Here is a 22,103-nt window from a genome sequence, read left to right on the forward strand (position 1 = left end):
TCTGAAAACATTAATTTAGAATATTGTTTATAATTTATTTATTATAGTTTAAGGGGAGCGAAATAATTATTTAAATGGTTGTCACTTGTATAATACGTAAATAAAATAAATTTAGAAGGCATCGAAAAGTACAACAAAGTGTGGACAAGTTCAAACTTTATTCATGTTCAAATTGTGCGGGCACATATTGAGGAAGTTCAGTATTTCTCCATACAAAGGTTAGCCAAAGTTTTTATTGAACTGAAGCCAATATACAAACAGTTAAACAAGTAGTTGCAACCATGCAAGGCATTAAACAAGGCGTTATATGGAAAATCATTAAATTAAAACCATCAAGAATACTTCAACGGAATTATCTTGAGTTAAGACATCAGAATATTGTTGGTTTTTTCCTTCACTGTTCGTATATCTGTCATGAACTTTATTCTCAAATGTTGCTTTATAAATAATACACCATGAGTTATAACCTTACTTTTCATTTGGTAAGAAATACAGAACAAATAAAAATCAACACTGTCATGAAAACATAATCTGAAAATTGATTGTACGTCATTACAAGCGATAAACCACTTACTTACAAACAGTTATGACATAACAAAGCATCTTCAAATTTATCCATGGCGTGTTATAAATTACGAACGGAAGGTTGATTATTAACATTAACTGTCATTCAATCTTCATCCAAAAAAACATTGGTAAAATAAAACAAAACTTCCTCCAAAGAACAACTGACTGTACTCTCTCACACACACACACACACACACACACACACACCCACACACACACACACACACACACACACACACGTCTCTACCTATCTCCCAGGTCTTGTTTCTGTAGACTGAGAGAGGTGAAGCTGGCCAACAGGTCGGTCACCTCGTCCACCTGGAAGACAACACAAACAGACAGCACAGACAGACTTATTAATAAGACCTTTATTTATCCAGGTAGGCCCAAGAGGCAGCCGTCACCGTCTGTCTGACAGGCCCATGCAGAAGAGACTAGCATGTATTTCCTCTAACGGCCACTGGGTTATTTGTGGTAGAGACTAGCATGTAAGGGTAGCTCTACCAGGCCAGCCCAGCACAGCAGCAAGGCAGGCGGACCCAACCTCTCAACCTAGCCCTGGAGCTGACGCCCCGCCTTATCAGGGGCCGAGGTGGGGTCAACCGGAAGAAGTGGGTTTTCCTTCTCACAATACAAAGCCCAGACGTCTTATCTTTGTTTTGTTAGGATCATGCATTATGCATTTTCCAAGATCCTGGTTGACAATAATATCTGTCAACAGACTGGTGTGGCAAGATATGGATTATCAACTATGCAAAAATCTAAAACAACTGCGACACTTCGTAGAGGGCAAACTACTTCTTGTTGTAGTAGTAGTAGAATAAGTAAGTGTGACCTGATATTTGGGGTGTGTGTGTTAAAAGCTGATGAGATAATAACAGTCTTAGTAATAGCAGTTGTAATATTACAAGTATAGCTGCAACTAGAGATGGGCGATATGGCCTAAAATCCATATTGCGATATACATTGCAGCCTCTTGCGATAACGATATATATCACGATATAAAATCATAAAATAACCGTTTCAGAACAGGTTACATAGACCCTAAGGAAAGCCAAACTGCTAAATGTATTTAAAAAAAAGAGAAATATAGTATGTCATTTTGAGAACATTTATTGTGAAACACTGTAATCATACAACATAATGTTGCAGATAAATAAAATTAGTATTGGGTTTCTTTCCTTTAGTGCAAACCATTCTAAAAGGCACTACACTTAGTTTAAGTCCTTGGTTCTTAAATGCCACCCAAGATGCAGAGAACAGGAAAAACTAGATAAGGAACAGACACTGTACTGACAATTAGGGATGGGCATGATTAATTGATGATCGATCATTGATTGTTAAGATTTTTGTCGATTACGTGATATTTTTAACCATCAAAAGGAGGTTGACCCAGCCGGAGAGGTGGTCTCGGAGACGTTGCTCAACATGGAGCAAAGAGGAGACGGAACGTCTTTTGGATATTTGGGTCCGATATCCAAAAGACATTCCGTCTCCTCTTTGCTCCATGTTGAGCCACCACCCGACGGTCCGACAAAAGCAATGCTGAAAAAAAAGTATGCTGGAAAACATAACTTAAAAATGCAGATGCATTTAACACATTCCGAGTCAGGATTAGGGAGAAGGGGTTGGACCAGTCCACAGATCAATGTATATCACGCTGGATATCCATGATTGTTTACTTTCACCGGTGCTTCCCCCCACCCCCTTTTTCTTTAACGCTTTACAACGCCCCAGACCTTTTTGTCCAACGATTTAACCCATTCAGACCGGATCACGCCTCTGTGCGTGTTTACCTTTAAGACCGGATTGCGCATCAATGTGTGTTTACCATTAACCCATTTGTACCGGCTGCCCGGAGCAACATTGTATCTACTAGATACAATGTTGCGCCGCACAGCAGCCGGTACAAATGGGTTAACGTTATTTGCCCACATGCAGGTTTGTTGACGAATTCTGGCACTGTTGCGAAAATTGCAATGTGAAAAGGAATTGCACCAAACCAAAAATTAAACATTGTATTTTGCGTCATCAACATGCATTATCGCGATAGAGCGATAGAATTAAATTCTATCGTAGGCCATGTTTTTATCGTTTATAACGTATATCGTTTATATCGCGCATTACTAGCGGCAACCCAATGTGGTTTGGGTGTGTGTGTGTGTGTGTGTGTGTGTGTGTGTGTGTGTGTGCGTGCGTCATACTAACAGATAAACAGATTGTATAGTAACCTGTTGTTTGTTCCATGTGTCAACAGATCAATAGGTTATCAGTTGATCAGTGCGTCTTTGTTGACAGCTGACTAGATAATAAAAGCAGAAGTAGTACTAATAGTTGAGGTTGTATTGTGTGTGTTAATTGCTGAAAGATAGTTATCTGTTGTTCGGTACCGGTTTGTTAAATGCTGACTAGATGGAAAAAGTAGAAGGAGTTGTAGTATAGTGTGTTAACATCTGAGTGATCGTAACCTGTTGTTTGGTGTGTGTGTGTGTGGTCAACCTGTTGTTTGGTGCGTGTGTTCTGGAGGCGGGACGAGATGTGGTCCAGTCTCTCACGGGCATCACTATGACCCATCAGGTTCAGGTACTCCCTCAACATCTGGATGATCTGAGAGAGAGAGAGAGAGAGAGAGAGAGAGAGAGAGAGAGAGAGAGAGAGAGAGAGAGAGACAGAGAGACAGAGAGACAGAGACAGAGAGAGAGAGAGACAGAGAGACAGACAGACAGACAGACAGACAGACAGAGAGAGAGAGAGAGAGACAGAGAGAGACAGAGAGAGACAGAGATAGACAGAGAGACAGAGAGACAGAGAGAGCGAGAGTTAGCCAGGCAACCGAATCAAACACACCCGGCGCCATCGCTGTCCAATGTCTGATATCAGCCCAAATGTGAAATATCAGTAGATGATGTAAAAACAGTGTACAACATGGGGTTCAACATGTAATACATTATATTTTGGCCCAATACAGCCGTGTTTGTATGCAAAGAACAACATAATTTGGTAATGTCATGAAAAAAAGATTTAGTTGTTGGAAGGATGTGGAGCAGAGGGCGGTGGTACCTGAGTGACCTCCCCTCTGAGCGTGTCGATGCTGCGGGAGTCTCCGTCCTGCAGGATGTTGAGCTTGGAGCGCGCCAGGTGGAGGGGGGTCCGCCCAGCGCGATCCAGGGCATCCACACGGGCGCCTGGGAGAGGGGGGGGGGGAGGGAGGAGAGAGAGAGATAGAAACACACAGACACAGAGGGAGAGCGAGGGAGAGAGTGAAACAGTGAAACAAGGGATTGAGTCAACGCTCAAAAGGTGTTGCTTGTATGAGGAAATTGTTTTATATGAAGCAGTTCTTTGTTGATATGAAATAGTACTCATTTATATTAATTTATATTCATTTATATTATCATTTATATTACTCATTTATATTACTTTGTTATTACTAATTAAGTCTATGAAGTAGTATTTTAGTGACCTCACCTCCTCTCAGTAGCGTGGTGATTACAGGCACATGATTCGTACAGGCGGCTGGAAAATACACACATTTACAAAGTTTACAATAAATGGCGTCAATGACATCACAGGCACCTACACTATGCATTGGAATGTCTGTTACTGATGATAAAAAGTTACAGATAGCAGTAGAAACATAATTATGAAAACACAATAGTCTGACCACATATAATTTTATATTGATGGACGTCTTTCTTTCTGCGTGTGTGTCTGTCTGTCTGTCCGTCTGTCTGTCTGTGTGTCTGTCTGTTTGGGTGTGTGTGTGTGTGTGTCTATGTGTTTGTCTGTCTGTCTGTCTGTCTGTCTGCTCTCACCCAGGTGGAGGGGGGTGTTTCCCAGTCCGTCCCTCTGGTTGGGGTCTGCTCCGTGGCTCAGGAGCAGCTTCACTGCACCCGGAGAAAACACAAAGAGGTCCCGGTTGGAGAGGGCCATAAATGTCTGTTGCCTTGCCCCCGTCTCCATCCCTGAGCAGGAGGCTCTGACCCCTACCTGCTCTTTAATGACCACTCACTGGACTCAGTCACTGTACACTGCTTGTATGTTTAAACCTTCTAAATGACTTAATAGAGAGTGGTTGTGCTACTTCTGTAGCACAATACTATCAACAATTCAGGTGTGCCGAGGGTTCTCTGTGGGGCAGAGTCGAGACCCACCTACATCTGGATCGCAAACCATTTTTGGTCGTGATCCATGACAACCCCTCTCCTACGACCATGGGGCATAGCTCCACCGTGGAGCTACATACTACCAACCCACGCCTTGCCCTACCAGACCACCTACCGATGCTCTCGTTGCCGTTGCAGGAGGAGAAGTGGAGCGCGGTCCTCCCCTTGTCGTCTGCAGCACACGGGTCGATGTCCTCGAGCAGGAGGTTACGCACTGGAGCAACACAACATGAGACACAACACACAACAACAACAACGGTACAACACACTATAAGTATAAGATGATTTTTTTATTTGGCTCCTTTATGTTTCTACAATTCTTGCCATACATACCCGTATCTATATCGTTGCCGTTGGCTGCTTCTCGGAGTCTCTTCATAGCTGGAATAACGAGAAATTAAACCAAAAGTCAGGATGAACAGCACTATTGACAAGACAGAAATTAGGGTGAAGGTGCTAGACAGTAGTACTATGATAGTAGTACTGTCCAACACCCTTACTGACAATAACAATATAATAATGGCACATAATGGCAATGGTAATTAACTACTAGAGACTACAGGTCTGATTGGTTACAGTGAATAATAACTAGAGACTACCAGACTGCATTGTGACAGTGAATCACTACTAGAGACTACCAGACAGCATTTTGACAGTGAATAGCTACTAGAGACTACCAGACTGCCTGGTGACAGTGAATAACTACTAGGGACTACCAGACTGCCTGGTTACAGTCATAATAACTAGAGACTACCAGACTGCCTGGTGACAGTGAATAACTACTAGAGACTACCAGACTGCATGGTGACAGTCATAATAACTAGAGACTACCAGACTGCATGGTGACAGTCATGATAACTAGAGACTACCAGACTGCATGGTGACAGTGAATAACTACTAGAGACTACCAGACTGCCTGGTTACAGTCATAATAACTAGAGACTACCAGACTGCCTGGTGACAGTGAATAACTACTAGAGACTACCAGACTGCATGGTGACAGTCATAATAACTAGAGACTACCAGACTGCATGGTGATAGTCATAATAACTAGAGACTACCAGACTGCATGGTGACAGTCATAATAACTAGAGACTACCAGACTGCATGGTGACAGTGAATCACTGACCGTATACATCCCTCCCGATGGGGCTGAGGTTCCTGGAGGCTCGGCCGAGTCGCCTGGCTCTGCCCCCGGTCACCTTCCCAAGCTTGTTGCTGGCGACCCCTGACCCGGGGTCGGTCCTGCCCGGCTCCCATAGCAGGTGCAGGTACCGGAGCTCGGACTGCGCCGCCGGTCCGGTTCGACCCAACACCATGTTGTTCCCCCCGGAAATCCCACCCAGGCAGAACCCAGTGGTCGTAGTGGCAGTGGTGGTGGTAGTGGCCGTGGTCCCCCCGGCCATCATCAACACCGTCTCCCCGCCTCTCCTCCGCTCCTCCTCCCCGTCGAGCGGAGGGGCTTCCCCGGGCTCCACCATGTACTCGCCCTCGCTGCTCGACCGATCGTGGTCCGACGCCGTGCTGACTATCGGGCTCCATCCGTCCATGGCGACGGTGGGAGCCTGCGGAGGCTGGATCTGGGGTCAGGGGTCAGGCTCGATGCATGGATCCGCTGGTCTGGAGGAACCAGAAAGTAAATACAATGCTCATTGTCAACAGTCAACTTTAAAGCTGGCGTTTGCCGTTTTACCTCACGATTCTAGAAGAAGACTTTATCCCCAGCGTTTTAGGAATCTCGTATACTGCAGTGCTTTCACTATTTATAAAGATTTAGTCTCAGAATGACCCAAAATGTCCCTAATTCGGGGTTTCCCGTACTGTCGAGTAAACGTAGTAAAAACCACGCCCATTGTGCTGCCGTAAAGGAGCCAGCTAGTAGCCAATCAGACTCCGTGTTCTTTATTTGTTTTTGGCCAATAGCATCGACTCAGCCAAGGACCCAATCAGAGACTCACATTGCCAGGCGGGCTTGGACCGTTTCTGTCACACACAGACAAACGCACACACACACATTTAAAGCGGTAGTATACAATCTCGTTTTAATGTGTTTTAATGTCATCTTAACACAAAGTATAAAAGTAAACAGTGAATAATGCATAACAGGATTTCATATAATGTAAACGTTCACCTTGATGTAAAAACGTACCCTTACTTTCCATCTCATTAAAAAAACATTATATTTGTACTCTATAGTCATTAGCAGATGCTTCCATCCAAAGCAAGTTACAGTGAATTTATTTGAGACACATTTCATCGAGGAGCAGGTACAAGTAGACCACAGACATTGGGGTTCGAACCCACGACCCTTGGGCTGGGAGTGGAACACCTCTACTACTAACCATGACTAGTACTCCTAGTTTTCCCACCAGTGGTTTATCAACTATGCCTTTTTGGTTCGTCAAGTGGAAGGTCTGGGTGTGAACGAGGTAAACAGCGAGGGAGGGGCCCCAGACTTCAGGCCGTTAGCTTAGCGGTTAGGGTATTAGCGATAAGCGTAGCCAGTCAGAGCTCCAGCTTGGAGCCCAGTGAGACCGAGGTTCCCGCGGGGCTCAGGTAGCTCGGGAGCGAGGGGCCAGCCTCGGACGAGTCGGAGTCGTGCCCCGAGGGCGGGGCCTCGTCCCTGGGGGGCCGCCACGCCCGGGCCTCTCTGGCCACGCCCTGCCGCTCCAGGTACCCCCGCTGGCAGAACGGCGGGGGCCTCCGATGGGTCAGGGACAGGAGGAAACAAGTCTCTGGGGGAAGGGGGGAACAGGAAGTGACGTCACACTCAGAAAGAACAGGAAGTGATGTCACACTCTTAGTGAATATACATCTAGAACTAGTCTATAAATAAAAGGGCCCTCAGCTGGACATTGCCTGGTGTGTTACCTTTTGAGGGCTCTCAGCTAGAAACAAATTGGTGCTACCTGTGGGGGCCCTCAGACACTAATTGTTATTATCTGTAGGGCTCCTCAGGTAGACAGGTGTGTTACCTGCGTAGAAGGACCTGAGGTCCGTCTGGAGGCAGTGCTCCAGGAAGCGTCGCAGCGGCTGACCATGTGACACGGGGCCATCCCACTCCGTCAGGAAGTCCTCGATCATGTGATGCACCGCCTTGGGCCGCGGCAACGGCCAACCGGCGGGCCGGCGCCGCATGTCGCGCTCTGAGGACCAATTGGAGAAGGCGGTTAGAGGCCGACAGCTGTGTGTGGACCAATAAGGGTCCCAGAGGACATGGTGTGGCCAGGGAGTTCTGTATGAAGTTAGTTGTTTGAACGGGGACTAATAGAGCCTCGTTTGACTCTGAGCTCTCCCCCCTCCCTTCTCCGTAGTGAACCAAAACACAGATATAACCAACTATGTTAATGTTTAACGTTACAAATTTGGTTTTGTTTCACCGCATTTGTACAGTAATTTGGATGAATTTAAGGATCTCCTGCAACTTTGTTTGAATATCTTGAGCCCAGAACAAGAACGACGTGTTGGTATAACTGTGTTTACAAGCACACACTCATATCCTGTTTTGCATGGAAATATGAGACTGTATAGAAGTAAGATAAGGTCTACTTTTATTACCCCAGGTCGGACATTTGCAAAAGGGAAAGGTGCACTCTGAGTGGCACCTCAATGCAGTCTTTAAAGCATAACACTGGTCTGGGTAATTGCTCCACTAAAACAGTAATGTGATATATTAACGTGATATATCGCTGTTGTTTACATGGCAGGCAATGCTAATGCAGCTAAATGCTAAACTGCAGAATCTGTACAAGGATGTTATTTTCTGTAAGGGATATGTTGGGGAGGCCAGTAGAGAGGTTTACGACGGTTCCTCCCGGACGGTAGCTGAGCTGTGTGTGTGTGTCCGGACCACCCACCGGTGGGCAGGCGGTCGTAGTAGTACAGCACGGGGTGCAGGAAGTTGGACCTCCAGGCCTGGGTCCACTCGGACTCGGAGCGGCCGGGCCCCAGGGAGTCGGAGCGGTTCAGCCCATACTGCATTACAAGCACCAGGAGCCCGCCCTGGGGGACGGGGTGCCCCGCCAGGGAGGGCAGCTGGGGCAGCGCCTGGACCGGGAACTCCTCCAGGTACTCACACTGGGAGCTGCGGAGGGGGGAGGAGCCGTTAGTGCTGGGAACAGAGCGAAAGGTGCCCGACCAATCAGGAGGAAGAAGAGAAACAGTAAGATCTAGAACAGTGGTTCTCAAGCTTAGTCTACTAGTGTACCCCCCTCTCTGATATTATTTCGGCCGAGCTAACCCCCTTTACCGGCACAGAACATTTTTGGGAGAAAAATAAATAAAATGAACATAAATATGTATGTGTTCTATTTTGCAGTGTAAACATGAACATTAAAAGGGTGCAAAAATGCACAATTGAGTGGGAGACATGGGCCTGTGCCTCATGCAACTGTTGGCTGATTCCTCCCAACAAAAGAAGCAAAAAGCCAGGGGAGGGTCAGAGCATGTAGAGGTGGACCCCGTTCAAAAATATTCCTCCTGAAACGGACAATATTTTGGTGATTCTGGATAAGCTTTCTTTTTCACGGATTTTCCTTGTTTTCAGATTTAAGTTTCAACCATTTTCTCGATTTTTCTTCCAGAATTTAAACTTTCTCACACTTTTTTTGTTTCGATTTTAGACATTTTCAAGGGGTACCCCCTGCAGCACTCGAGAGTACCCCTAGCGGTACGCGTACCCCCCTTTGAGAACCACTGCTCTAGAAGACAAACGTTTGTACCCCTGGAGGAGGACCACGTCCCCCAGGACCCCGAACATCTGGTAGGGCCCCGACGCCTCGTTGACCCGCCTCAGGATCCAGGAGTGCAGCTGGGTGACGGACAGGGACGTCGACGGCCACCGGTTGCCATGGTAGCGCTGCTCCAGCACACGATGGACGGCTCGCACTGCGGGGGGAAATACGACCATAGAAAATAAGATCACATATTAGAGGATGGCCCACGATCCAGGTGGGACGCATAGAATCACATTGTGGCTGTTGTGGTATCTATGTTTACATTTATATCAATCAATACAATTTTCCCCAAAGAGCCAATCCAATCGCAACCAGACCCTCACCTGTGTATCTGGACAGTGGCTCCTGGTCTTACCAGGCCCTCAGCCCAGTACCCTGGGTCGAGTGTGTACCAGACCCTCAACCCAGTACCCCCACCCTGGGTCCTGGTACCCCAGACCCTCAACCTGTACCCTCCCCCTGGGCCAGACCCTCACCCCGGACCCCCCTCCTGGGCCAGACCCTCACCCCCGGACCCTCACCTGTGTATCTGAAGCCGTGGATGAAGCCCCCGGCGGAGGAGCGGTAGTCCAGGGAGTGGGCGGCGGTCCCCAGGACGAACAGCCCCGGGGTTCCCCGCCCCTCGTACCAGGGGCTCACGGCCGGCAGGCGGCCCCGGGCGACCTCACTGTTGGGGGGTCGGGCCGAGCTGGCGGGGGGGGGGGAGGATGGCGGTCAGATAGCTCTGGAACTAGGGTCACATTAAGGACGGGGGACAGACTACAGCCAGGTGGAGATCCAGATTCTATGCGTCCGCGATACTTTTATATCATCAGGGCGACTTAAATATGTATAATCAGAAGAAAGGTTCTGTCCTACGTGGGGGCGTGTGTTCACTTATAGTCAATCTGCATCCACTAAGTTCGGTTCTGTTTTTTCACAGTACTTTGAAAAAGAATGGCAGGCATGAGCCAAACCTGACCCAAAACACAACGTTAAACCACATCAAACATCAAAACGCACCAAAACATCAGAATATTGGATTGCAATATCGACAGAATCGCAATATTGACCGAATCTTAGGGCTGGGCGATAACTCGATTACGATTATTAATCGCGATAAAACTCACGATAACGACGATAAGCATTAGACGTAAATGCTCGATATAAAAAAAAAGTTAAAAAAATAAAATAAATAAATAAATAAAAACAGTTCTGATATGGATTTACCTCACATCCAATCACACAGCAGAAATAAACACAGTAGTTAGATCGCAGTTTTGCGGTCAATGTCTATGTACGCGCCCATTTCCTGTTGCATGTTTGAGCTTCCGTTCCAGCACCGCGGTAAGGCGGTGCTGCGAAGAGAGGAGAGGAGCGTTTTGCGACAGAATAAAAATGAGTGGAAAAACGGAGGGTGAAGTAGTCGATAAAAAAGGTTACAAGACGTCCATTATATGGAAGTGGTTTGGCTATCTCAAAACTGATGAAGCACAGGATAAGACCGTCTGTAAATTATGCCGTCGGTCGGTGCCAGCACGATTGGGAAACACAACTAATTTATTTCAACATCTGAAAACATACCATCCCAGCGACTACACAGAAAGTATGAAAATGCGCGCAACAACAAGTTTTCCCCGCTGTCCTACCGCAGCTGTCAGCAGCGCGAGCGGGGCTGTTCCAAAACAGCTATCGTGTCGTCTTTTTTTCGGCAGTTGTACCGTATGATAAACAATCAAAAAGAAGCATGATAATAAACAAGTGTATGGTTTAACTAATGAACACTCTGGTTTCTTCAGGCTTCAGCAGTACCAAATTATATCACACACACACACACACACACACACACACACACACACACACACACACACACAGACAGACACACAGCCTATCAACAACAATGTAAGAATATGCAACGACCTTCTGTATGTTTTTGTCTCGTCCGTTCTGTCTCGTTCTGTCCCTGACCTAATGTTATGTCTTTCACCTGTCAAAAACAAAACAAAAAAAAAAATTATATATATCGTGATTAATATCGATATCGAAAAAATAATCGTGATAATAGTTTTTGCAATATCGCCGGGCCCTACCGAATCGCCATACTTATATCAGCACTTACTAATCTTTGTTATATTGCATCGTAAGCTCCCTGTCGATTCCCCTTGCTAGTTCACATAGAAGGAACATAATAATACCTTAATGTAATATACTAAAGATATATTGATACCAGTGTGTCTGCTAGAAAAGATTGGTGCCGGTCATGTGACCTGGAAGGTTTCATTTTAACGTTTTTAGATCGGGCCCAGAAAATCAAGCCCGACCCGACCCGAGCCCGTGCACGTTCTGTCCGAGCCTGACCCGACACATTAACTGTAATTATGAGCCCGAGCCCGATTTCAACCCAACATTTTTTTTAAAACATGTGTAACTTTGTACACATTTGTTACTTAGGCCTACTCTGCTAAATATATATGTAAGGTATAATGTATAGAACGTCTGGGCTTATTTTCCCGATAATGACCGGCGACGTTTACATTATCCCGCTTATTACACGGCTACTTGCCAAAACGAAAAAATAACTTCACATGGTGTGTCTTTTTACAATTTATTCGTTACCAGCATTCGTAGGGTTGATCAGCAATGAAATAGTCCGCCAAAGACGTTGACGTCGCTTAGCAACCGAAGACGCTGGGGTTGAAAAGTTACCGGACTGCTTACTACCCATGCAAGTGAACGGAGCGTTCCACGGCATTGAGAAGACCCGTGTAATAATAATAATTTATTATTATTACAGGGGTCTTTATTAATATTATTATTATTATTATATTTATTATAATAATAATATTTCTGTTTATGGCATAGATTTCTCCTCAGATTAGGCCAATAAAGCAATGATTAGAAAAAAACACAAACGCTCAATCAAAGGCCCGTCCCATCCCGGCTCGAGGATAGTGGTGGGAAATATCGGGTCAATAAAAACCCTCATTGTTTAACATGAATTGGCTAAACAAATGACCACTGTATCATATTTAAACACAATTGAAATTGTGCAGAGAGAATTATCTCCATTGGTCATTCTGACCGGAGACATTTAGAATTTTCGGTCCTCCTCATTTTTTTCTGGTCAATGACCGGTAATTACCGGACAACGGAAACTCTGATCGATACTAATGCTGAGTGTAAATATATTGTATATTGTTAAAAGTTGTGTACTGAACATGCGTCTCCTACCCGTCGAAGATGGAGAAGTTGAAGGTGAAGCCGAGGCAGGTTATGACGCGGTCATACGGCTGCCGCAGGGAGAAGTTGTCATAGTGATACGCCGGGAGGTTGGCGGCGGCGACACGCGACCCGTTCCTAACGTCCTGGTTGTCAAGGAGATCGGCCAGCGTGAGGTACAGCCGCCCTCCTCCCCCCTTCCTCCCCTCCCCCCTCTCCTCCCCCTCCGTCTCCGGGGGCCCCGCCCCCCCTGCCCGGCGCCTCCTCCTGCGCGGCGGCGGCGTGGAGGGGTGCGGGCCCTGGTCGTCGTGGCGACGGACGATGGCGATGTCCTCCAGGCCGCCCTCCACCAGCCCGTCCAGGGACTTGAGCTGGTATGTGTCCAGGAGCTCGTTGTTCACCGCCCTGAGGACACGGCGACACCATTCAGCTGCAGGTTACAGTGCACTCTGTTCTACTGCAGTCCACTCAAAAGTAGTATATTATAATCTAGCCTCATCTAATCTAGTCTAATCTATTATGTTATATATTATAATTTAGCCTCATCTAATCTAGTCTAATCTATTGTGTTATATATTATAATCTAGCCTCATCTAATCTAGTCTAATCTATTGTGTTATATATTATAATCTAGCCTCATCTAATCTAGTCTAATCTATTATGTTATATATTATAATCTAGCCTCATCTAATCTAGTCTAATCTATTATGTTATATATTATAATCTAGCCTCATCTAATCTAGTCTAATCTATTATGTTATATAGTATAATCTAGCCTCATCTACTCTAGTCTAATGTATTATGTTATATATTATAATCTAGCCTCATCTAATCTAGTCTAATCTATTGTGTTATATTTTATAATCTAGCCTCATCTAATCAGGTCTAATCTATTGTGTTATATATTATAATCTAGCCTCATCTAATCTATTATGTTATATATTATAATCTAGCCTCATCTAATCTAGTGTAATCTATTATGTTATATATTATAATCTAGCCTCATTTTATCTAGTGTAATCTATTATGTTATATATTATAATCTAGCCTCATCTAATCTAGTCTAATCTATTATGTTATATATTATAATCTAGCCTCATCTAATCTAGTCTAATCTATTGTGTTATATTTTATAATCTAGCCTCATCTTATCAGGTCTAATCTATTGTGTTATATATTATAATCTAGCCTCATCTAATCTAGTCTAATCTATTTTGTTCTAATTATAATCTAGCCTCATCTAATCTAGTCTAATCTATTATGTTATATATTATAATCTAGCCTCATCTACTCTAGTCTAATCTATTATGTTAAATATTATAATTGGGACAAATTTAATCTAGTCTAATCTAATCTAATTTATTATAATCCAATGAAATGTAATCTAGTCACACCCAATCGAATCCATTCTAATCTAGTCTAAAAGGGCGCTGCTATGACCTAGAGCTGCCACTCTTGTCGGTAGCTCAAGTTTGCTTCCTGCTGTTTCCTATATATACTGTACACATACTATATATATATATATATTATTTTGCACCATTGGGAAAACCTTTCTTTGCATCTGGCGCTAAACTCCAAAATGATTACAGTTGTACTGCACTGTCATTGCACAACAATAACAATTAGAATCCTAGCACTTTTGTAATTTTTATAAATCTCCTACTTCTCTGTCCTTTCTAGCACCAGATGAGGTACACTCCTATCAGCCGTACCGGAGGTCTCCTACGTAGTGCGTCTGCCAGGCCAGGCGCACCGGGCTGGGGCTGTACAGGTGCACCCGGCTGGCCCGGCCCAGGATGCCCTGGGCCGTCTCGAAGGCCGAGTTCCCCTTCCCCAGGATCAGCACCGCCTGGTCCACGAAGTCCTCGGGGTCCACCGACACCGACTCGTAGCCCTCCGTCAGGTCCCAGCCCGGGAACTCCACCTTCTGGGGGTCCCACAGCCCCGTGGAGACCAGGAGCACCCTGCCGGGGGAAGGAGGGGGGAGAGAGGGGGAGGGAAAGGGGGGGAGAAAGGGGAGAGACAAGGGAGCAGGGGGGAGAGGAAGAGAGGGGGGGAGAGGAAGAGAGAAGGAGGGAGAGGGAGAGACAGGGGGGAGAGTAGAGACAGGGGCAAGGAAGAGAGGGTGGTAGAGAGAAGGGGGAGAGGGAGAGGCGGGGGAGAGGAAGATAGGGAGGTAGAGAGAAGGGGGAGAGGGAGAGGAAGATAGGGAGGTAGAGAGAAGGGGGAGAGGGAGAGGAAGATAGGGAGGTAGAGAGAAGGGGGAGATGGAGCGCAGGAGGGGGAGAGAGAAAGAGAGAGAGAACAAAAAAAATAAGACAGATGTAAAACAAACAGGAACTGATCCCCCCCCCCACCCCCCCCCCCCCGTTATAAGGTAAACCCAGTGGCCTCTGCTACCTGCAGCTGTACTCCGTCCCCTTCTGGTCCGTCAGCAGGTACCTCCGCCCTGAGGGGGTGTGGACGGCCCGGACCCTCCCCACGTCCACGCCGTAGCGCACCTCCAGCCCCAGCTCCTCGGCGAACAGGGACAGGTAGCGCGGGTAGGCGTCGGCCGGCGGGTACAGGTCGCGGCTGATTCGCTGGAACAGCAGGTCAGGCCTGTCACTCAGCAGGGAGTTCCAGTCGTGGCGCAGGTTGAACTCCCGGTTCCGCCTCCCGGTGTAGATCTTGTTGATGCTGATCAGCTTCCGGTGTCTTGGGTAGCTGAGCAACAAAAAGAGCATCAGGAACAGTATTATAGTAGTAACAGCATTATAGGAATAGCATTAGGAACATTATTATAGTAGGAAATTCATTATAGGAACAGCATTACAAACCGTATTATAGTAGGAACAGCATTAGGAACAGCATTATAGTAGAAGAGCATCAGGAACATTATTATAGTAGAAGAGCATCAAAACAGAATTATAGTAGATGAGCATCAGGAACAGTATTATAGTAGAAGAGCATCAGGAACATTATTATAGTAGAAGAGCATCAAAACAGAATTATAGTAACAGAGCATCAGGAACAGTATTATAGTGGAAGAGCAGCAGGAACAGTATTATACATTTATATTAGAATAGCCTAAGGAAGAGTAGCATAGTAGAAATTGCATTCAGGACAGAATAACAGCAGTAATAGTAGTAGCAGTAGTAGTAATAGCAAGGGCGTAGGAACCGGGAGGGACGGAGGGGACATAATATTGGAGACAGGCGCATTTGTCCCACCTAAAAATTATACCGGGGGGAGAAAAATATTTTACTTTATTTTGAAAGCGCAACACAGCGTCTTGTCACCGCTTCTTATTCTAAAAAACTGGATGATTGAGAGTGCAATTAAAGAATTGATTTGATATTCATCAGTTCATTACTGCCATTCAAAATGTGTTTTCCTTTACATTTACAAATGTATCTTTTTAGTAGAATAAAATATATTTGTGAATTTTTTCAGTGTAGTTAATTTATGACATATTTCTGTTCAAACCATTAACGGATCTGTCAGGTTTCCGATATGTGTCCCCCCCAATGTTAAACTCATTCCTACGCCCCTGAGTAATAGTATCAGTATCAGTAGGCCTATAATACCAACACTACCGGCTCTAATGTAAGGAATACCTTACGAGGTTAAGAAGATCATCAAAACCCAGACAGTATAAGACAGTACAAGTATAACAAGTATCATCAGGTCATGGATGGATGCCCACAGACACCTACATGTTGAAGAAACTCCCAGGGCCCGAGTTCCGCTCTAGGATGACGTAGTTCCGGTTGGCTTTGGCGAGGAAATGTCCCGCCTGCATCCCGGCGGGGCCCGCCCCCAGCACACAGTAGTCATATCGATCAGGCTGATCGATCACAGCCCAAACCAGGCCGATTGCCACAGACAGAAGGAGGACGAGGTAGAGGAGGCCGGCCGGGAGGCGATCCATAACCTGTATCACAGTTCAGTCTTAAAACTTATCCCAGGAGTTATTAAACTATAATAATGAATTTATGTAATCAGACCCCCATCGGAATGGGGTCCTGTTCTAGGAGCAGACTTATTTAAGAGTTGATCGTTTGTATTCAATGCGGTTGTCAGGTCAATGCTTCCACGAATATATTTCTATACTAATTCGAAGGATGCGAACATAATATGCATACTAAATCTGAGTCAGGTTTAACTGTTGGATGAGGTTTTAGTTAAAAATTGCCAGGCTATGTGAAAGACATGTAGAGACGATACAAACACCCAAACGAGAAGGGTTAAGTGGGTAACTAGAGTGATTAAAGGATATGGACGTGGCTTTAAGTTATATTCATGAATAGTGAACAGTATAGGAGCATCGGCCGGAGGCTGCGGTGTCTTGTCTCTGAACCAGATGTGATCATAAAATATGGGCACAGACATGAACTTTAAAGCCCCTCCTGACGCATTATCCCACGGTTTATAGGACATGGGCACAGACATGCACCATACCTTTACTTTAGACCTCCTTCCTGACGCACAATCCCGTCGGAAGACGTCTGGCGGCAGTAGACATCGGGCTGTAGGAGATCTGCCAGCAAGGCTACATGTTGAGTATGTTGGATTTCATAACAAGATGTGCTCGGTACCCCCCCAGCGCTATGAACCACGCAGCTCCCCCAGGTCCAAGACACCACCCTGTTCATGTCCACACTATGAACCACGCAGCTTCCCCGGGTCCTAGAGAACGCCCGTTCAAATTGGCAATTTTGTTTTTTTATTAGTTGGTCAAATATAAAGTTGTGTTTTTAAGGTGCTGATGTTCTTGTAGGGTTATATATATTTATATATATTTTTTGGGAGTTAGGACTTTTGGATTTTCTGATGTCAGAATTACGACCTTAAAATCAGAATGAAAAGAGTTCAGACTTTAAAGTTAGAATTCTGAGAATGAAGTCAGAATTATGTGGATAAATTAAGAATAAAGTCTGAATTCTGTGAATAAAGTCTGAATAAAGATTGAATTCTGTGAATAAAGTCTGAATAATGTCTAAATTCTGAAATTAAAGTCAGAATTCTGACTTTCATCTCAGAATTCTGATTTGAAACTAAGAACAAAAAATAAATTCACATGTGGCCCTAATCCCCTTCCATGCTATACTGTAGCCCTCAAGAACACAGTAGAATAACAGTGTAAATCTTAACGTAGGATGCATGTGTGGTGAGGTTATCACTTGCTTCTATCGATGCATATAAAGTTGTGTTTTTAGGTGCTGATGTTCTGGAGATGCACACAGAGAGTGTTTCTGGTTTCAAGGGTTCGGTAGAGGATTGCTTATCCACCGCTGGGATTATAAACATGTGTTCAACACAATGTTCCTTTAACTCCAGCTGTAGTCTCCCATACTAGTGATTCAACACTAGGGGGCAGTATTGTAAATCAATAAAACGGACAATTTGATAGCTCTAATTATTGAGGTAAATGAGAGTTGCGTAGTTGAATGAAACTCCTTGCATTCCTTGTCAAAAGATGTGAGGACATATTCCGTGAGGCTCTACTCTAATGGTTATCGTGTGTCTTTGTTTTTCTTTCAAAAACTAAATCAAACAGAAATCGAAAAGCTTTCAATAGAGAATGACCTTGATATAAGCATTTATATGTGGTTTATTATTCTTAAAAGCAACTGAAGCATACTTACATTTCAGGTTTATAGCCTCCTGAAAGCATTTTTTAAACGTAACTTTGAAAGCGGACGTTTCAGTATTTTGAGGGTTTATTGGTGCCTCGTGAAAAGTAAAGTTCCAAGGTAAAGTCACAAGAATGTAATGTGCCAACATATTTAATAACCTTGGAATGACTCGACATTTTGACACCTTCCAAATCAGCCAAGAGAACAACACAAACACGCCTGAATAAACATTGACACACAGACACACAGACACACAGACACACAGACACACACACACACACACGCACACACACAGACACACACACACACACACGCATACACCGGAGATTTGTCCAGCATCCAATTTGATTGGTGCTGAGACTTGAAAGGTTGGTGCATTCCTTTGTGTGAAACAGACGTTTTGTTCCAGTTTCCAGGAATCTATGGAGTTAGGAGCATTATAGGTTGAAGAATGCAATCTGCTCTCTCTTATGGTGGATATTCAGGAGCATTGGTACGACACAAACACACTGCAAAGACTCATACACAAACACACTGAACGGGCCAATACATACACACAAATACACACACGCACGCACGCATGCATGCATGCACACACACTTGCAGTCATGCACAAACACAAATGTATGTACACACACACAGCCATTAATGCACACATGGCATGCACTCACAAACAGACACACACACAGGCACACAGACACACACACACACACACACACACACACACACTTCACTGCATGATAGCTCTGCTAGTTTCCTCAAACCGTACATCTTCTAACACCCCCGCTCAGAGAGATACAAACAAACACACACACACACACACACACACACACACACACACACATACACACAGGTACTGATAGACACACATTGACACACAAACACACAACACACTGCATGATACCTTTGCTTGTTCTTTAAAACTGTACATCCAGCGCCTCCGCTCTCCCGGTTATTTATTTATTTCCCGGTAAACAACACAACAAACTCTTTTCTTCTTCTGTCTTCTGTTAACAACAACTGGCCCTCGGAGGAGCTCTGGGGCCCTCAGAGGGGCCCTGGGCCTGGTCTTCTAGAACATCTATTCTGCAGAAAGGTGTCTCTCTGTCTTCTGTTAAAGACGCACTTACAAAGCCGTGGGCCCTCAGAAGGGCTGTGGGGCTCTAGGAGATTCTGTGGGGCCATAACAGGGGCTGCGGGGCCTCAGACGGTCTGTTGGGCCCTAAGAGGGTCTGTGGGGCCCTCAGAGGGTCTGTGGGGTCTCAGAGGGTCTGTAGGGCCTCTGTGGGCCCTAAGAGGGTCTGTGGGGTCTCAGAGGGTCTGTGGGGCCCTCAGAGGGTCTGTGGGGTCTCAGAGGGTCTGTGGGGCCCTCAGAGGGTCTGTGGGGTCTCAGAGGGTCTGTGGGGCCTCTGTGGGCCCTAAGAGGGTCTGTGGGGTCTCAGAGGGTCTGTGGGGCCCTCAGAGGGTCTGTGGCGTCTCAGAGGGTCTGTGGGGCCCTCAGAGGGTCTGTGGCGTCTCAGAGGGTCTGTGGGCCCTCAGAGTGTCTGTGGGGCCTCTGTGGGCCCTAAGAGGGTCTGTGGGGCCTCAGATGGGCTGTGGGGCCCTCAGATCGCCTGTGGGGCCCTCATAGGGTCTGTGGCGTCTCAGAGGGTCTGTGGGCCCTCAGAGTGTCTGTGGGGCCTCTGTGGGCCCTAAGAGGGTCTGTGGGGCCTCAGATGGGCTGTGGGGCCCTCAGATCGCCTTTGGGGCCCTCACAGGGTCTGTGGGCCATCAGAGGGTCTGTTGGACCTCAGATGGGCTGTGGGGCCTCAGATGGGCTGTGGGGCCCTCAGAGGGTCTCCGGGCCCTAAGAGGGGCTTTGGGGCCTTCAGATCGGCTATGGGGCCTTATATTGGCTGTGGGGCCTCAGATGGTGGTTGCCCGTAGCGATGGGGGCGTTAGGGTGTGGCCGCACAAGTGAAGGTGGGGCCCAGGTGTAAAGGGCCGACATCAGGTAGCACGGAGGGAACAGCAGATGCAAACCTTAACAGGTGACTGACAGGCAGACAGGCAGACAGACATACAGGCAGACAGTCAGACAGGCTGCAAACAGGCAGACAGCCAGACAGGTAGGCAGGTATATACAGACAAAGAGACAGGCAGATGTGTAGATAGACAGACAGACCATAAGGCAGGAATGTAGGTAGACAGACAGACAGACAAACTAAAAGGTAGACATAAGGACAGACTGACAGGTAGGATACAGAGATTGAATCGAACCTCTCAGTCGTTTCATCATCATCCTGCTTCTCTATAGGTCAAAACTTCAAAGTAAATGTCAACACAAGGGGCACTGATTGATTGACACACACTCAGGCCAGCACTCATTGAATCCCGTTGCTGTATTAAATACATACATCACTCTAGATCGATTGTGTAAGCTTCTCAACTTATTTTACAGTCCACGGACTATATTTTCTGAATGAGTGGTTGTCAGGTCTGTCATCCTCCCTACTGTTCCCGCGCTGACCTTTCCCGCGCTGCTCTCCATGGTGCTGAAAGTGTACTAATGTACAAATACTAACGTTTTCTTAATTAACACCGAAATACAGCTCTTGCACTTTACTTTTCAATGTAATGTTTTTTTCATCACCGATCCAACATCCTTTTTGGAATAAGTCGACTTTAAGTAACAGTGTAAGTCGAGTAGATGTCCAACATTCAAAGCACTAAATGTGCTGTTAATGTGGCTGACATTGCCAACGCAGACTGTCCGGAATTATGAACGCTGCACATTTATTCGTAGCAGCTCTATTCCGAGTTTGATCACCACAGATCAAACCAATGTCCTGAAAGCGGTGCTATCTCACACTGGCCAAAAAATCGCCAATTTCCACCTCTAGTTTTTAATGAGCAGTAAACGACTTTAATGTTTTTTTTTAAAGGCGTCATTAGGTGGCGCTGTGAGTGTGTGAGTGTTCGGGTCCAGGGATGGTCTCAGATAAGCACAGAGAGATGCACGCGGAGAGCTGCTCAGTCCATCCATGCCCGCGGTGGAGACGCGCGGCGGTCCTCCTCCGAGAAGCGCACGTTGCCATGCTTCATGCTTCACTTCTCCTTGAAGGAGGAGGGGATGGCTCTGATCGTCTGTGAAACGCCCCGATATCTCCTGACTCCACGACACGCGTAAAGGGGAGAACGTTCACTGTTTCAGCAGTTGTTAGACTTTACTACTCGGACCAAAAACCGGTGGATTGCTGCCGTGCTGGTTTCGTGATTCCCGCGCACCTATCGCCGAGGATTATCGCGACTGTGCGTCAAAGTTTCCGCTGAGGTGTCTCGCGAGACATTAAGTTTGTCTGTGTTTATTCGGGAAGTTACGGCTCGTGCTTTGCCAGGGGTTTGCATCGATACGTGGAGAAGTGTAAAGTTGCACTGCGCGTCTTGCTGACAGCGGGGGTCGCGATACAGCGTGAGAACACCACGTTACAGCAGTGAGACCACCCCGACACAGCGCGAGACCACCACAATATAGCAGTACAAACACAACGATACAGCGTGTGAGCACCAAGATACAGCGCGAGAACGCCACTATGTCGCAGCGCCCCGGCGTTTCCTCCGCTTGCAGAACATGACCGCAGCGGTCGGCGACCTGTCCAACATGCTGAGGAGATGTCTCGTGACGCTGAAGCCGTTCAGGTGAGTGCACGCGAAGCTACACTCAGTGGTGGCGGTCATAGCCGATCCGTGGAAAAGTTGAAAGTCATATTTAGACCCTGTATTACGTTGTGTTTCCTGTCGCTGTTTTTAAAAAGAATGCTCCCTTATGCGTTTCA

At 46.1% G+C, this 22,103-nt stretch overlaps 3 protein-coding genes across 3 annotated transcripts in view; 1 reads left to right on the plus strand and 2 right to left on the minus strand.

Annotated features, from left to right (window-relative positions):
* Nucleotides 1-139: 139 nt before the first annotated feature.
* ankrd54 (ankyrin repeat domain 54) lies at nucleotides 140-6,565 on the minus strand. Its single transcript, XM_079745918.1, has 9 exons — nucleotides 6,427-6,565; nucleotides 5,863-6,353; nucleotides 5,067-5,114; nucleotides 4,849-4,947; nucleotides 4,383-4,454; nucleotides 4,036-4,083; nucleotides 3,628-3,752; nucleotides 3,067-3,174; nucleotides 140-885 (listed from the first exon to the last, which is right to left on the minus strand). Exons 2-9 carry the CDS (start codon nucleotides 6,281-6,283, stop codon nucleotides 811-813), a joined length of 996 nt encoding a protein of 331 aa, XP_079602044.1. The 5' UTR covers nucleotides 6,284-6,353; nucleotides 6,427-6,565; the 3' UTR covers nucleotides 140-810.
* A 183-nt stretch (nucleotides 6,566-6,748) lies between these two features.
* foxred2 (FAD-dependent oxidoreductase domain containing 2) lies at nucleotides 6,749-17,222 on the minus strand. Its single transcript, XM_079746811.1, has 10 exons — nucleotides 17,111-17,222; nucleotides 16,366-16,583; nucleotides 15,068-15,373; nucleotides 14,380-14,631; nucleotides 12,680-13,072; nucleotides 9,991-10,157; nucleotides 9,455-9,620; nucleotides 8,591-8,817; nucleotides 7,709-7,879; nucleotides 6,749-7,468 (listed from the first exon to the last, which is right to left on the minus strand). The coding sequence occupies exons 2-10, from the start codon at nucleotides 16,578-16,580 to the stop codon at nucleotides 7,239-7,241; spliced, it is 2,127 nt and encodes a 708-aa protein (XP_079602937.1). The 5' UTR covers nucleotides 16,581-16,583; nucleotides 17,111-17,222; the 3' UTR covers nucleotides 6,749-7,238.
* Nucleotides 17,223-21,695: 4,473 nt separating this feature from the next.
* LOC307082403 (alpha-1,6-mannosylglycoprotein 6-beta-N-acetylglucosaminyltransferase B-like) overlaps nucleotides 21,696-22,103 on the plus strand; it is a 91,772-nt gene continuing 91,364 nt past the window's right edge. Inside the window, 1 exon segment of the mRNA XM_079745958.1 lies at nucleotides 21,696-21,966. Coding sequence (XP_079602084.1) covers nucleotides 21,899-21,966 — 68 coding nt within the window. The 5' untranslated portion in view covers nucleotides 21,696-21,898.

Source organism: Pollachius pollachius (assembly GCF_949987615.1).
Source record: "Pollachius pollachius genome assembly, chromosome: 11".
In the NCBI taxonomy this organism is placed as follows: Eukaryota; Metazoa; Chordata; class Actinopteri; order Gadiformes; family Gadidae; genus Pollachius; species Pollachius pollachius.